The sequence below is a fragment of the Panthera tigris genome, chromosome E2, assembly GCF_018350195.1.
Source record: "Panthera tigris isolate Pti1 chromosome E2, P.tigris_Pti1_mat1.1, whole genome shotgun sequence".
In the NCBI taxonomy this organism is placed as follows: Eukaryota; Metazoa; Chordata; class Mammalia; order Carnivora; family Felidae; genus Panthera; species Panthera tigris.
In genome coordinates, this window is record NC_056674.1 from 24,776,131 (window position 1) to 24,792,181 (window position 16,051).

A 16,051-nucleotide genomic window follows, 5' to 3' on the forward strand; every position below is an offset into this window, starting at 1 on the left:
CGTGAGTTCAAGCCCTGCGTAGGGCTCCCTGCACCACTTCTGAGCCTCTGTCTGCCTCCCTCTGTCCCTCTCCCACTCAGGCGCACACACATGCGCATCTGTGTTCTATTGGTAAAAAAAAAAAAAAAGTACACTGGTGGTTACCAGAAGAGAGACTCATGGAATAACTGCTTAATGAGTATAGGGTTTCCTTTGGGAGTGATAAAAATGTTTTGGAACTGGACAGAAATAGTTGCACAATACTGCGAATGTACTAAATGTCACTAACTTGTTCACTTTAAAATGGCTAATCTTATGTTATATAAATTTCACCTTAATAAAAAAAATAACCAAAGATAAAATCCCTCTTACACAATAAGATGGAAAGGAAGGCCGCAAAGACTTACACATAAACGTGAAAGTTTAATCTGGTCTGTTCCAATATCTGACAATCAAAACAACAATGAATTTGAGAGTAACAAAAACCACATAAAACCCATTTCTGAATTATAATCACTTATAAAAGTGGAAAGTTTTCTCTTGGTCTAATTTTGTAAAGAGGGGAAAGCTAATAACAAGAAATGCTAAGCGTCTCTATCTTTTTCCCATGGCAAACTCTAGTATCCTGTGCTTCCCTATGACCACACTTCTTCACAAGCATACACAAATTTCAAAGAAAAAGTTATGTCTTTTAAGCTAAACTTGCTTAAACATTAATTTACACAGCAGAACTATTAGTGTTAAATGTTGGTCTCAGAGGCAAAGACAACACCAGCATCTGAGGATTCTGACTTAATAAAATTTGCTATTCATCCTGGGCTAGTCCTCTGAGAACTTCAGTGACATCAAACTATAGTTTGGAATTTTTTTTGGCTCTTTATCTCTAGATGGAATAGATTTAACAATTATTAGAATCAACAGATTTCATTATATTCAGATGATCAACTTAGAGATAAATATTTATACATCAAGAAATTTTTATAATTATTTTTTATTGTGGTAAAATACTTACAAAATTTGCCATGTTAACCATTTTTAAGTGTACAGTTCAGTGGCATTAAGTACATTCACACTGTTGCACAGTCATCACCAACCATCCATCTCCAGCAGCCTTTTATCTTTCCCAAGGGAAACTCTCTACCCATAAAATAATCCCCCATTCTCCACTCCATGCCAGGAAACCACCATTTTACTTTCTCTTGAGTCTGACTTCTCTAGGTACCTCATATAAGTAGAATCATACACTTTTGTATCTGGCCATTTCAACTTAGCATGTTTTCAAGGTTCAACCTTGTTGTAGCATGTGTCAGAATTTCCTTTCCTTTAAGGCTGAATAATATTCCATCATTGTGTATATACCACATTTTGTTTATCTATTCATCTATTGATGGGACACTTGGGTTGCTTCCATCTTTTGGCTATTCTGTATTAAAATTACTTTAATATAGCAAATATAACTGGTTACAAAGAGACTACAATTGTAAAAATATTTGTATAGAACTAAATAGATTCAGTGATTTATAAATAAAACTTTAGCAAAATTCTTCTATTTTGTATCAACTGGGTTTAAAATAGAAACATAAATACAAAATGTAGAAAACTACACCCTTATTACAAAGTAGGCTACAAATGAAAAACTAAAGCTATAATAAAGAAATGTATTTTTAGATATTACTCCCAGAACAATGTAGTTATTATACAAATGTAGCCATAATATGGCTATTCTAAGGGAGTGTCTTGATGCCCTCCCTGGGAAGTGTCACATACAGCAAGAACAGTAAGAACTGTTACGAACATGCTCTCATTAAACATGAGCCAGGTAATCAATGTCTCCTCACTTACAGAAGTGGTTCCTCATTTACAAATGACTCTATACTTAGCAGTTACATGGGTCAGAGAAAAATGGAAACACTAAAGAATCAAGATCAAATTAACATTTGTGACTAGGCTCACTTTAGCTTGAGACCCAGGCCAAACAGTCCTAAGTCTATACAATTACACGGTTCAGAGAAAGGCAGAGAAAGTGATCCATTATGAACGGATCACTTATAAAATTACTCTCCATTCAAACAATGTGCATTCATTTCCTCTTCCATCAAACAGGAACAGTAAGAGTACTTATACTATTATGACGAATAAATGAAATGACACAGAGCTCAGAACATGCCTAGCACTTAGTAATAAGCACTTTTTAAGTGTTATTATTATTATACCCCCCTCAGATACAAGCAATTATCTCCACCCATCCTAGCCACTTATTTACTGGTCCATTTTTTCACTGATATGCTGTAGATGTAATCCTAACACAATGCAAATCAACTGTAAAGTGAAAATAACCACTCTCACAAAGATACAGAATTTCATCATATTTAGTGAAAGTACTATTTTATTTTTCTCAAAATCAGAAATTTTGTATTTTCTTTTGTTTTCCTTTGCTTTCTTTCCTTCCCTTCCCTTTCTTTTCCTTTCACAACATTACAACTGAAGTACAGAGCATTAAGGATGATGAGGGCTTGGGAACTTCAAAATACAATTTGAACACTAAACTGGCTCCAACTTCATTTACCAATAAATTTCTCCAGGAATTCTATGTTGGTACACACCATGAGCATTCACTTCTCTCAGCTTCACCTATTGGCAATGCTCTTTCTCCTCCACCTGGAGAATTTCTGCTTACCTTCCTCACTGTCTCAGTTCACATGTCACTTTCCATAGTCTTTTTCAGGCTCCTGAAGCAGAACTCTCTCCCTCTACGATCCCACAACACTGAGCTGACAGTGCTAATAAAGACTGTAAAGACTATATTACATTAAGTTCCATAAGCATATCTTCCCTGTTAGACACTCAAGCTCTTGGACAGTAAGGACCGTGTTTGTTTCCAGTGCCTAGCACTGACATTAGAAGGCATACAATATGCTTGAATTGAATTGTATCCCAGAATTTTAGGACGGGGAAGAGCCAAAGAAGCCAACAGTTGTTTTCAGTGAGACTCAAAGAAGAATGAATGACTCGCCCAATTCATAGAAACACTGACTGTGACAAGACTGACAGCCAAGTTTCCTTTCCCAAAAATGTCCATGAGGACAGGACCGTGTGTCCAGCTCACTGCTTCAAACTGGTTCACCCAGTACAGAACTAAGGTGTACAGCAGATCCTTAATTAAGTGCTTTCCATTACAAAACACTGTACATATCAATCCATAAATGTTGAGAAACTGACACATCCTCGCTAAATTTTTACATCGTCCTTACATCAGTTCTCTATTGTAAAAATTCTGAGAAATAAACAAAATCTTGTACGGCAATATATTATATGAAAGTAGTATGTCAAACATTTAATCCTGCTTTCTGGCATTAACACATTTAAAGTGAAGTCTGTTTCCAGGCTTAGAGGTTTATAAAAGCCTGTCTACATGAACTGAATAATGAGATCATTAAAATTACATAGAATACACCAACACCCCAAAACATGGTTTATACACTGCAGATTATGTCAAAAGCTAATAAAATGCAAGTGACAACTTGCCTTTGTGGAAACTAGGCACATGGATTTACATTTTGAGGAAGTTCAAGTTTACAGGCCAACAGCCACATCACGATTTGCTGCCACCACGAAGAGGAGCTAACAAGAATGAATGCCTACTTCCAGCAAATAAAATACTTAGATTTCATCAATGAGAAGACACGTAATATAGCCAAGGTACCCGATAAACAAACATTAAAGGAAACAAGAAGTCTCCTTTCTGTCCTACTTAATGGATATCAGATAGCAAGAGTCCTTCCAGGAAATTCACGTGAGTCCCTAGAAATCGCTGACAAACACAGCAGTGGAAGGGGGCTATGAGGCCGAAAAAGGCCAAGACACCACTTGGCCCCTCCGGTAGGTATTTCTTGTACAAGAAAAGGGCGTGGGGACAACAGAGCACTACCAGGCACAAAGGTGGAAACGCACGCCAGCGACAGATCAATCTCTGGGCGGATCCCTACGCCACCTCGGAGTCTCAGGCCCACTGCACGCCCCCGACCCAGCCTGACGCTTAGACCCGGTATTCCCCTCAAGGCGCGGCGGTGGCCGACTCCACTCAAGAGGTGGCAGCAGGCCTTCATGGACCTCAGAGCCTACAGGCCGAGACACCCCCTCGAAAAGGCTACCCCATTCCAGAGCAACCGTTGCGATCAGGAGCCGCCGCCCACCCCGATCTCGGATCTGCCCGCCTGCGGCCTTCCCCGGCCTGTCCTCATCCCGCAGGCCAAGCCGAGCTGGTCTTAGCCCCGATCAGGCTGCAGAGCCCCAACTCCGCCCGCAAGGCTCCAGGGCGGTGGGAGAGCGCAGAGGTTGAAAGAAGGGTCCGCCCGGGGCCCGCCGCCCCTCAACACTTACCATGGCGACTCCCCAAAGCCTGCAGCAAGCAGCACCCACCCCGCGCGAAGCCTCCTGCGGTCAGGTGACGCTGCGGCCTCTCCAAACCCCGCCCTCCTTAGCCCCGCCCTCGGACCCTGCAGGCGGCTCCTCGATTGGCCCGCTTCTAGGAACTCAAGTCTCGCGTGTTTATTGGCTCCTGCCACTTATCCATGGACTGACGGACCTGGGTTCTAGCCTGTCCCTCCACAGTGTGTGAGAGAGGGCGGGGAGGTGCACTGTAGCGGGGAATCTCTCGGCGGCAGGAAGGAGACAGCAGGAAGTAAAGGTGTCGTTTGAGTAGTTTGTCAAGACGGAAGGAATGGAAGAAGTGGGAGCTGCCGGCCCAAGTTCACCTGTCCAGGGGCGTGCAGTCACGTTGCGCATGCGCAAAAGGAAGACTAGGCTTGATTTGTGGAACGGTCTCAACTTCTTGTCCCAGCCAATCCAGATGCAGTTAGAGGGGTGGGGCCTGGCCGTCACTGGCTGGCGCGGCGTTTGCGCGCGGGTTTCATCGTGTAGCAGCTGTTCGCGAGATTAGTTCGCGCCATGGAATCGGGGCTGATCCGGCGTTTAGCACCGCGCTTGGGTATCGCCGAGCCAGATGTGCTAAGGTGGGTTTGGCGGTGCACGCCTCAGCGGGCCTTAGACTTCCCTCAGGCGAGGCCCGAGTCATTCCCGCGCGTCGGGCAATGCTGGAGTGAGGGGGGAACGCCGGAAGTGGGTGGGATTAGGCCCTGTCTCAGGAAAAACTTGCCAGCAGAGTGGGCCTTTATGAGCCGGCGAGAAGGGACAATTGCAGATGTCTTTAGGAACAGCTGTTTCGGTGGGAAGGGAAAAGTCGGAGAACTTAGGTCGTCCCACAGATGTTTATTGAGGGTCTCTTTACAGTGGTGAGCCACACAGACCTCCATTGAGGTTACTGTCTATGACAGAACTAGGGAGAAAACTAAACTGGGTGATGTGCCGGAAGCGGGGGAGGGAGGAGCACAGAGCGCGCCCTGGCGTTTGCTTTTCATTAAAAAAACAAATCCTAGGGGCGCTTGGGTGGCTCAGTCGGTTAAGCGGCCGACTTCAGCTCAGGTCACGATTTCGCGGTCCGTGAGTTCGAGCCCCGCGTCAGGCTCTGGGCTGACGGCTCAGAGCCTGGAGCCTGCTTCCGATGCTGTGTCTCCCTCTCTCTCTGCCCCTCCCCCGTTCATGCTCTGTCTCTCTCTGTCTCAAAAATAAATAAAAAACGTTAAAAAAATAGAAAAACAAATCCTAGAAAGGCCTTGGAGGGGCTGCCACTTTTGCTGAGACCAGATTGATAGAAGGTGCCAGCTATCGGAAGACGTGGGAAGAGCGGCACAAAAAATCACTTTGCATAATCCAGGGTTAGAAATAAAGCTGTTGTGGCTGAAGCGTGGAGAGCAAGACAAGGCCCGATGCTTTGGCGCTCAATTGAGGGAGAGAAAGGAAAGCACTTCTTAAGAGTTGAAGTAAGATCTCTTGAATTCAGTAATCGTTTAGAACAGCCATTCTCAAAGTGTGGTTCCTGGACCAGCAACATCCGTATCATCTTGGCACTCCTTAGAAATGTAAATTCTCGGGTCCCATTTCAGGCCTACTGATCAGAAACCCCGAGGATGGGACCCAGCAATCTGTTTCAAGCTCAAGGTGATTGTCTTGTACATTAAAATTTGAGAATCACTGATTTAGAGGAAGGGGTAAAAAGAAGGAACCCTGGTATAACTGCCAGCCTCTGCGATAGTTCATGTTTGTCCCAGTAATGGAAGGATGAAAGAAGTTGGGGTTTTTTGTATGTTTGTCTGTTTGTTTGTTTGTTTTTAAGAAATTGAAGAACTTACTTTTGCTTAGAAGTACTTAAGCACAGTGGTGTCTGAGGTCAGGGCTGATTCTGTCTTACAGAACCTTGTCTCCCACCCCCACATAAACTTGCATAGGAGTTAGGCCCAGAACGAAGTCCACCAAGCTGTATTTATTGTTTACCAAAGTGTTGGGCAAACTTCTGGAAGAGTCTTAATGAGCATGTTGCCTTTATAACCAGGAAAGCAGAGGAGTACTTGCGACTGTCCCAGGTGAACTGTAATGGCCTGTCTGCACATACCACAGAAACCAGCAATGCAGTCATGTGCCTGGATCTTGCAGCTTCCTGTATGAAGTGCCCCTTGGACAGGGTAAGTAGGTCCCACTGAATGTCTAAATAATCCTCTGCAACACTGAAACTTAATCATATGTTTTAATTTCTGATTGGAAAGAGTAGACTCTAACTAAACTCTTGTTTTTTAGAATTTTCCTGGCTATTAGATAAGATTATTCTAGGTAAACTTCAAGACCATTTTTGTCAAGTTGAAGAAAATTCCCTTTACTCTTTACCATCTAGTTTCCTTGGCTGCCTCTTTCTTTACTCAAGACCATCTTTCATGCAGCTGCTAGCATCCTCCTAAAGCGCATGCTTTAAAACCCATATGTATTTTTCTTCCAGTATCACAGTGGTTGAGAGCACAAGCTAGGAGTCAGGAAGAGTTAGATGTTGAGACCAAATCTCAGTACCACCAGTTACTAGCTCTGTGAGCTTCCAGTTTCCTCATTCATGAAGTAGGGATAAGAATATCCATTTCACTGGATTATTGTGAGGATTAAACCATATACTGTATGTAACACACTTAACACAGTATATATCACATAATGATATACTCATCAAATGGTGACATTGGCTCCCCATTACTGTCAAACTCTCCAGCCTGTCTTAAATACTAACCTCAAGCTACACTATTTACTTAACAGACTATGCACTTTAATGACTTACATCTTTGTAAAGCAACAACCTTTTTTTTTTTTTTTTAACATGCATTTCTTTTCTGGCAAGGTCTTCCATGACCCTGCCTTGCTGTTACATCCTTCATGAAACTTTCCTTGACTTTCCCAGGTGTAGTTGGTTTCCCTCAGTTGTTGATCCTCCTGTTTCCCAGTTAGCCTCTCCTCTCCCTCCTCCACACAATCATCCTTCCCACCCCCACTCCCACTACTTCCCTCCATCCTTTTCCCACTAAATTGCACATTGTCACTTTTGTTGAAAAACAGGTGTCTCCTGTGTTTTTTTATTCACAGCGTGGCTGTAGTAACACTATGTTGTTTTTTAAAATTATCTGTGCTTATGCATGACTGTCTTTCTAAAGTGTGAGCTCCTTGAAAGCAGTACTCAATTCTGCCTGACATGATTACTGACTTTTGACTAAATGAAGCTAAATGTTTAGATAGAGTCAGTTGTCACAGAATTAATTAATTTTGAAAAGGTGACCTACTAAACAAACGTTTAAGGCCACCAATATAGAATGATTATGATAATTTTTATGATTCATGCATTTTTTTCTTTTAAAGGTTTATTTAATTAAACTTTCTGGTTTGAACAAGAAGATGTATCAGAGCTGTCTTAAATCTTTTGAGTGTTTACTGGGCCTGAATTCAAATATTGGAATAAGAGACCTAGCTGTACAATTTAGCTGTACAGAAGCAGTGAACATGGCTTCAAAGATATTGCAAAGGTAAGAAGCATAAAGAGTCTTAACTGAAAATTTATACTGATACAAAAGGCAGAATTATCTAATGTCCTATTTTCAGTCTTAAAAAATAACTAATATGGTAAGGTGATATGATGTATAGCTCATGCATTTAAATGGCTTAGTAAGTTCTCATATGCATTTTCAGTCCCTTTGAAATAATATTTTTTAACAAATAATTCTGCAAACACTGCTTTCCCTTAGCTATGAGTCCAGTCTTCCACAAACACAGCAGTTGGATCTCGACTTATCCAGGCCACTTTTCACCACTGCTGCACTACTTTCAGCATGCAAGTAAGTGTGCCTTTTAATATTGAGAAAAGTCCACAGTTCACAAAGAGATTTCTCATTCCCAAAGAAGACTTCTAATTCAGTTTATTTCAACACAGAGCATGTTTTCCCATATAAATAATATTAGGAATAGTGGCCAAGTGACCAGATTCTGTTTAGCCTACAATATATCTGACAATTTGGATCACTGTTGCCAGTAGTCTGCTTGCCAAGGGTCCATGTTTTGTTTTTTAAGTTTTTTATTTTCTTTTGTAATCTGTACACCTGACGTGGGGCTCAAACTCACAACCCCAAGATCAAGAGTCATATGTTCTTCTGACTTAGCCAGCCAGGCACCCCCAGGGTCTACCTTTAAGAGTGATGAAATCTGTCGTTAAAACTGGTTTATGATTATTCCAGTCCTATCTTTTTTAAGTACCAATTGCAGCTGTTTTTCAAATAATTTAGAAAACACCAGTGATGAATTTTTACATCTGAATTTTAAAATTTGGGGTTATTTTTGTGCATACTGAAATGGTACCTTGGAAATACTCCTAACTGTTATCTTTGTCTAAAGTTGTCTTATTTGATCTTGCTGGGAAACTCCTTATAAAACAAAATATAGTTGTCCTGTAAAGACTGGGTTTCTTACTACCCAGCCTCTAATTTTGGTTGTTTAGCTCTATTAGCTACACACCTAGAATGATTAATTGGCATTCATAGAAAATGTCCTTTTATTTCAACAAAGATATGTGTATGTGGAGAAAGAGTACGGCGGCTGTTACAAAAAACAATATTAACAACTAACCCTACTTTTGAAACCAAATTACACTGAGCAAACAGAGGTTTGACTAGATTTATCCTAAACAAGAAGTCTCTTGTATATTTCATTAGTAGTTGTTGTGGACTGGTAATTAGGAAGGTGATTGGTAATTGGGGAGGTGAAAGTGATTTATCTTCCTATAGTATAAACATAAGTATCATGGGTTAAAGTGAGTTGAACACTTAAAAATGCTATGATTGTCATTCAGCAAATTAGTAACATCTGAGATTCACTGAGAGTTCTTTAAGGCATGAACCACTATACAGATGTCTTCTGTGTGCCCCCTTTTTAAAAATTTTTTTAAATTTATTTTTGAGAGAGAGAGGGGGGAGGGGCAGAGAGAAACTGTGACAGAATCCGAAGAAGGTTCCAGGCTCTGAGCTGTCAGCACAGAGCCTGATGCAGGGCTTGAACCCATGAGCTGTGAGGTCACGACCTGAGCCAAAGTCGTATGCCCAACCAACTGAGCCACCCAGGTGCCCCTGTGTGCCCCTTTTGTTACATGACAGATCCCATTATATTTTAACTGTCAGTCCAACAAACAACTAAATAAGTAGTTTTAAAAGGCAAATTTACATGATTATAGCTAATAATATATGTTTGGAATAAAAGGAAAACTAAACATAAAGCATGAGTGGAAAGGAAATAAGTTGATAATATGGTTGGCCAGAGATAGCTATACTGGTCTTAAAAATAGTAATTTATTAAACTCTTTTATAGGGTTTTAAAGCTAAAGGTGGATAAAAATAAAATGGTAGCCACATCTGGTGTGAAAAAAGCCATATTTGATCGACTATGTAAACAATTAGAGAAGATTGGGCGGCAGGCTGACAGTGAGTATTCATTCTATATTTCAAGAATGTGTTATTTGAAAATGTAAACTTACTGGTAAAAGCCTAATATTTTCAAACTTGCAAAATGGCTGCTTTCTGAATTCTGTATTTAATGTGGACCAAGTAAGTTTTTAGTGAGAAATTACTTGGTTTTTCAAATAAAGTAGCATAATGACCTTTAAAACACCTGTGATTATATGACTCCATGCCTGAAAAATAGATTTTCTGTTAACATGCTCCAATGTTAAATGCTAGCCTCCGTATACATAAGCTAGAATAGAAAAGATTCTCAAGTCTGACAAGAGAAACTAAAGAAAAGAGAAGGGCAAGATCATTTGCCTTCTCCTTATCCTAGTATTTGGTCAAAGTATCTAATTTTTATTTGTAATCCAAAATGTGCCCAACTAGTAAAATTAAGAATAGGAGAAAATTTAGTTAGTAGGTAACACGTTTTTTCCCTTAAAGGAGAGGCTGGAGATTCAGCTACTCCACCACAGAAGAAAAAGAAGACAATGGTTGAACCTCCAGCAAAAGGTAAGTTGTATTAACACTGGACAAGCTTTGAAATTAGTGCAGTGGGATTAGTGTACAGTGAGTTTAATGCAGTGAATAGTACTGTGCTGCTTTAGCTGCTTGCCTGATAAGAGTCAGGTTTTAAATAAATTCTAACAATCATTTATTTGATAAGACACTTTTCCAAGTAGTCATTTAAAGAAGTTAATAGAAATATTATGTAAGAACCTATCTGAAGCCAAACGGCTTAGGTTCAAATCCTGCTTTAATACCCACTGACTCTAGAACTTTAGGAAAGTCACTTATTTCTGTAAGCCTGAATTTTCTAATCTTTTGCGGTTAATATTAGCACCCACTTCATAGAATTATGGTGAGGGTTGAATGAGATAATGCCATTGAAGTTCTTGGTTCAGTGTCTTGAAGCACAAGATAGGTGCTTGATAAATGTTAACTATTTTAAGGATGTTGTGAGGTGCATGGAGTAAAAGAGCAAAAAACTAATGTGTTAGCTACTGTTTCCAGTTTTCAGCATTATATTCCATATTTTTTAATTAATAAGATCTTTGAAACAGGTTACTTTTTTTTTACTTGTAAGAATTTTGAAACACTTTTGAAAATTTTCTTTCATAGAAACAGAGAAGGTAGTAGACAGACCACATAAACTGCAGAAAGATGAAGATCTGACACAGGATTATGAAGAATGGAAAAGGAAAATTTTGGAAAATGCTGCCAAAGCACAAAAGGTTATAGCAGAGTGATTTCAGCTTCCAGACTGCCATTGGCTGCAAACTAATAGTACATCTGCCACCTCAATGAAGATGTGAGAGCTTTGGACTTTTATTTGAACTCTTATAACAAGGATCCGAAGACTATTGCCTTAAAAGCAAAGAAGTCAGTGCTGGGGCTGAGTTCTTGGAAGCAAACTGGCTGGTGACATGGGCGACAAATTCATTAGGTCAGGCCCAGTGCCTGGTTGGCATGGCTTTGGCTCCCCACAGGTCTGCATTCCTACAAAATGGAATTGGAGCCATTTTGCTCTTTTGTTTTAAGCAAAAGACATTCTCCTGTCCTATCAATATAAAATTCAGGTCTGAATGGAATACTATGGATTTTACTTAGGTTTTTGTGTAAATTTCTTGTTTGACTAAATCAGTATATGGTACAGCTTGAGTTAATAAATATTTCTTTTTATATGCATTCAGGTTGCCCTTGTCATCAGTTTGGGGGAGTCATTGCTATGCTAAAAGCTGTCTACTCTAGAAGAAAAAGGCCATATGCTGAACCATAATAATGCTCACTAGACAACAAACTCTTGAATCAGACTCCCTGAGTTTACAGCCACTTAACTACCTATGGAACCTTGAGAAAACTAATTAACTTCTTCATGCCTCATCTATAAGTAGGACTAAAAATGGTGTCTACTTCATAGAATAATTTGGAGGTGTATCTGAGCTGATACATATAAAACATTTAGCACAGTACCTGGTATAAGTAAGTATTTAGCAAATGTTAGAATATAGAGAGAACTTCACATATAAAGGTCTCATGTAATGAATTACACATTAACAGCATATTAAAAAGTCAGATGGACTGAGGGCTATTTTCTTTCACACCCACATAGTGAAGAATGTAACCTTACTAAAAATACTCCTTATTTTATAACTATAAGAAAGGACCTTTATGGAAGATACATTGCTAGGGGCTCAGAGGCATTGTGCCAGGTATGATTTTAATTAAATCAAGTATAGCCATGAAGAATATCCAAATTTTAAAATCTATGCAGAATAGTGTCAATAGGGGTTGTATTTTATTTGCTATAAGTAAGATGTAATACCTGCTGTATAGACCTGGAGTGCTAAAACAGGGATTTCTTGGGATGCCTGGGTGGCTCAGTCAGTTAAATGTCTGACTGACTCTTGGTTTCAGCTCAGGTCATGATCTCCTGGTTCATAAGATTGAGCCCAGCCTCCAGCTCTGTGCTAACAGTGCGGAGCCTGCTTGGGATTCTCTGTCTCTCCCTCTGCTCCTCCCCAACTAGCATGCACGTGCTCTCTCCTTTCTGTCTGTGTGTCTGTCTGTCTCTCTCCCTCTCTCTCTCTCTCTCTCTCTCTCTGTCAAAATAAATACATAAACATTAAAGAAGAAAAAAAAAGCAGACTAACATTTAAAAGAGTAATTTCTTCCCCTGCCCTTTTTAATTCCAGATCCTTCCAAGATCTGGAAATCTAAAAGAAAAGCCACGGTCAAATGATCCTAACTCAGGCATAATGTCTAGCAAGCCCTGTGATAGAGGGAAATGAACATGAGCCTTTGGAAGCACATACATTGGTATTTAAATTGTGACTCTGCCACTTCCACCGTAAGGAAATTTCAGAACCTTAAAAGAGCTTCAGTTTCCTCATTTATAAAGTAGAGATATTCTCTGCCTTGTGAGAACTGAAGGTAATATTTCTATAAAGTGCATAGTACTTAGAAGGCATTTCTTAAATAGTAGCTCATTGCTTTCATCTAAAATGAATAAGTTAGTCTTTTCCTAGTTTATTTTAAGAAAGTATATAATTTGTTTTTATTTGATGCCAAGATTTAGATTTCTGGCTTTGAGTGAAAAGCAGTCAGTCTATTCATCACCAAGTAAAATTAAGCATATTCACTTTTTTTTTTAATTGTAAAATGTACCTAACATAAAACATAGCTTCTTAATCATTTTTTAAATACGGAGTTCAGTAGTGTTACATTCACACTGTTAGCAACCAATCTCCAGAGCTCTTTTCATCTTGTGTAGCTGATTACACCCATTAAACAACTTATTCGTCCCTCTCCTAATTGCCTCCCTGGCAATTACCATATGTTTATATCTGAATTTGGCTATTCTAGGTCGGTACAAGAGTGTCTTTTTGTGAGCGGCTTATTTCACTTAAAATTATGTCCTTAAGGTTCATTCTCATGGCATGTGTCAGAATTTCTTTTCATTTTAAGGTATTCTAGTAGTCCATGGTATAGATATACCACATTTTGTTTTATCCATTCATCTATAAATGGACACTTGGGTTGCTTCCACCTTTTGGCTGTTGTATATAATGCTGCTATGAACATGGGGTACAATATCTCTTTGAGACCCTGTTTTCAGTTCTTTTTGGATATATACACAGAAATGGGATTGCTAGATCATGTAAATGCTATTTTTAAAATTTTGAGGAACTGTTTAGTAGCTGCACTATATGACGTTCCCACCAACAGTACACAAGGGTTCAATTACTCTACATCCTTGCCAACACTTTTTTTTTTTCACTTTTTAAAAATTTAAATCCAAGTTAGTTAATATATAGTGTAATAATTTCAGGAATAGATTTAGTGATTCATCACTTACATGTAACACCCAGTGCTCATTCCCAACAAGTGTCCTTAATGCCCCTCTCCCATTTAGCCCATTCCCCCACCTAACAACCAGCTAGCGACCCTCAATTTTTGTTCATTGTATTTAATAGTCTTTTATGGTTTGTCTCCCTCTCTGATTTTATATTATCTTTACTTCCCTTATATTCATCTTATGTTGTTTATTAAATTCCATATGTAAGGGAAATGTATTTGTTTTTCTCTGATTGACTTATTTCGCTTAGCATAATACAGTCTAGTTCCATCCATGTTGTTGCAAATGGCAAGATTTCATTCTTTTTTATTACTGAGTAATATTCCATTACATATAAATACCACATCTTCTTTATCCATTCATCAGTTGATGGACATTTGAGCTCTTTCCATACTTTGGCTATTGTCAATAGTGCTGCTATAAACATGGGGGTGCATGTGCCCCTTCAAAACAGCACTCCTGTATCCTTTGGACAAATACCTAACAGTACAATTCCTGGGTCATAGGTAATTCTATTTTTAATTTTTTGAGGAATCTCTGTGCTGTTTTCCAGAGTGGCTGCACCAATTTGCATTCCCACTACCAGTGCAAAAGGATTCCTCTTTCTCCGCATCCTGACCAACATCTGTTGTTGCCTGGGTTGTTAATTTTAGCCATTCTGACAGGCGTGAGGTGGTATCTCATTGTGGTTTTGATTTGTATTTCCCTGATGATGAGTGATGTTGAGCATCTTTTCATGTGGTTATTAGCCATCTGGGTGTCTTCTTTGGAAAACTGTTCATGATTTTTGCCCATTTCTTCACTGGATTATTTATTTTTTGGGTGTTGAGTTTGTTAAGTTCTTTATAGATTTTGGATACTAATGCTTTATCTGATACGTCATTTGCAAATATCTTCTCCCATTCTGTCGGTTGCCTTTTAGTTTTGCTGATTGTTTCCTTTGCTGTGCAGGAGATTTTTATCTTGATGGGTCCCAATAGTTCATTTTTGCCTTTGTTTCCCTTGCCTCTAGAGACATATCAAGTAAGAAGTTGCTGCAGCCATGGTCAAAGAGGTTGTTGCCTGTTTTCTCTTCCAGGATTTTGATGGCTTCCTGTCTTACGTTTAGGTCTTTCATCCATGTTGAGTTTTTTTGTGTACGGTGTAAGAAAGTGGTCCAGGTTCATCCTTCTGCATGTCCCTGTCCAGTTTTCCCAACACCATTTGTTGAAGACACCATCTTTTTTCCACTGGATTTTCTTTCCTGCCTTGTTAAAGATTGGTTGGCCATACGTTTGTGAGTCTATTTCTGGGTTCTCTATTTTGTTCCATTGATGTATGTGTCTGTTTTTTGTGCCAGTACCAAACTGTCTTGATTATAGCTTTGTAATACATCTGGAAGTCCAGAATTGTGACGCCTCCAGCTTTGGTTTTCTTTTTGAGGATTAGGCTCAAATCCTAGCTTTGGCTATTCACGGTCTTTTCTGGTTCCATACAAATTTTAGGATTGTTTATCCTAGCTCTGTAAAGAATGCTGGTGTTATTTTGATAGGTATTGCATTTAATACATAGGTTGCTTTGGGTAGTACTGACATTTTAACAATATTTGTTCTTTTTTTTAATTAAATTTTTTTTTTTTAATGTTCATTTTTGGAGAGAGGGAGAGTGAGAGTGGGGAGGGGCAGATAGAGAAGCAGACACAGAATCCGAAGCAGGCTCCAGGCTCTGAGCTATCAGCGCAGCCTGACACATGGCTCAGACCCACGAACTGTGAGATCTTGACCTGAGCTGAAGTCGGACGCTTTGACTGAGACCACCCGAGCACCCCAATATTTGTTCTTCCAACCTGTAAGCATGGAATGTTTTTCCTTTTTGTGTATGTGTCTTCAATTTCTTTCATAAGCTTTCTATAGTTTTCAGTACGTAGATTTTTCACCTCTTTGGTTAGATTTATTCCTAGGTATTTTATGGGTTTTGGTGCAATTGTAAATAGGATTCCTTGATTTCTGTTTCTGCTACTTCATTATTGATGTATAAAAATGCAACTGATGTCTGTACATTGATTTTATATCCTGTGACTTTGCTGAATTCATAGATCAGTTCTAGCAGTTTTTTTGGTGGAGTTTTTTGGGTTTTCCACATAGAATATAATGTCATCTGCAAAGTAAAAGTTTGACTTCCTTCTTGCCAATTTGCATACCTTTTATTTCTTTGTATTGTCTGATTGCTGAGTCCCAGACTTCCAATACTGTGTTGAACAGCAGTGGTGAGAGTGGACATCCTTGTGTTCCTGAACTTAGGGGGAAAGCTCTCAGTTTTTCCCCAT

The 16,051-nt window shown here is 39.4% G+C and overlaps 2 protein-coding genes across 3 annotated transcripts in view; one reads left to right on the forward strand and one right to left on the reverse strand.

The window, feature by feature from the left end:
* Nucleotides 1-4,440, reverse strand: part of VPS35 (VPS35 retromer complex component) — a 28,471-nt gene extending 24,031 nt beyond the window's left edge. The window contains exon 1 of the mRNA XM_007096715.3: nucleotides 4,360-4,440. Within this exon, the coding sequence (XP_007096777.1) occupies nucleotides 4,360-4,362 (3 nt within the window). The 5' untranslated portion in view covers nucleotides 4,363-4,440. The remainder of the gene's footprint in view (nucleotides 1-4,359) is intronic.
* A 215-nt stretch (nucleotides 4,441-4,655) lies between these two features.
* Nucleotides 4,656-11,576, forward strand: ORC6 (origin recognition complex subunit 6). 2 transcript variants are annotated; one of them, XM_007096714.3, is made up of 7 exons: nucleotides 4,656-4,991; nucleotides 6,428-6,557; nucleotides 7,762-7,925; nucleotides 8,145-8,234; nucleotides 9,754-9,866; nucleotides 10,332-10,400; nucleotides 11,010-11,576. In XM_007096714.3, exons 1-7 carry the CDS (start codon nucleotides 4,927-4,929, stop codon nucleotides 11,135-11,137), a joined length of 759 nt encoding a protein of 252 aa, XP_007096776.1. In that variant the 5' UTR covers nucleotides 4,656-4,926; the 3' UTR covers nucleotides 11,138-11,576. The 2 variants fall into 2 exon arrangements, with proteins under 2 accessions (XP_007096776.1, XP_015399570.1); XM_015544084.2 differs by lacking the exon at nucleotides 10,332-10,400.
* Nucleotides 11,577-16,051: the final 4,475 nt, after the last annotated feature.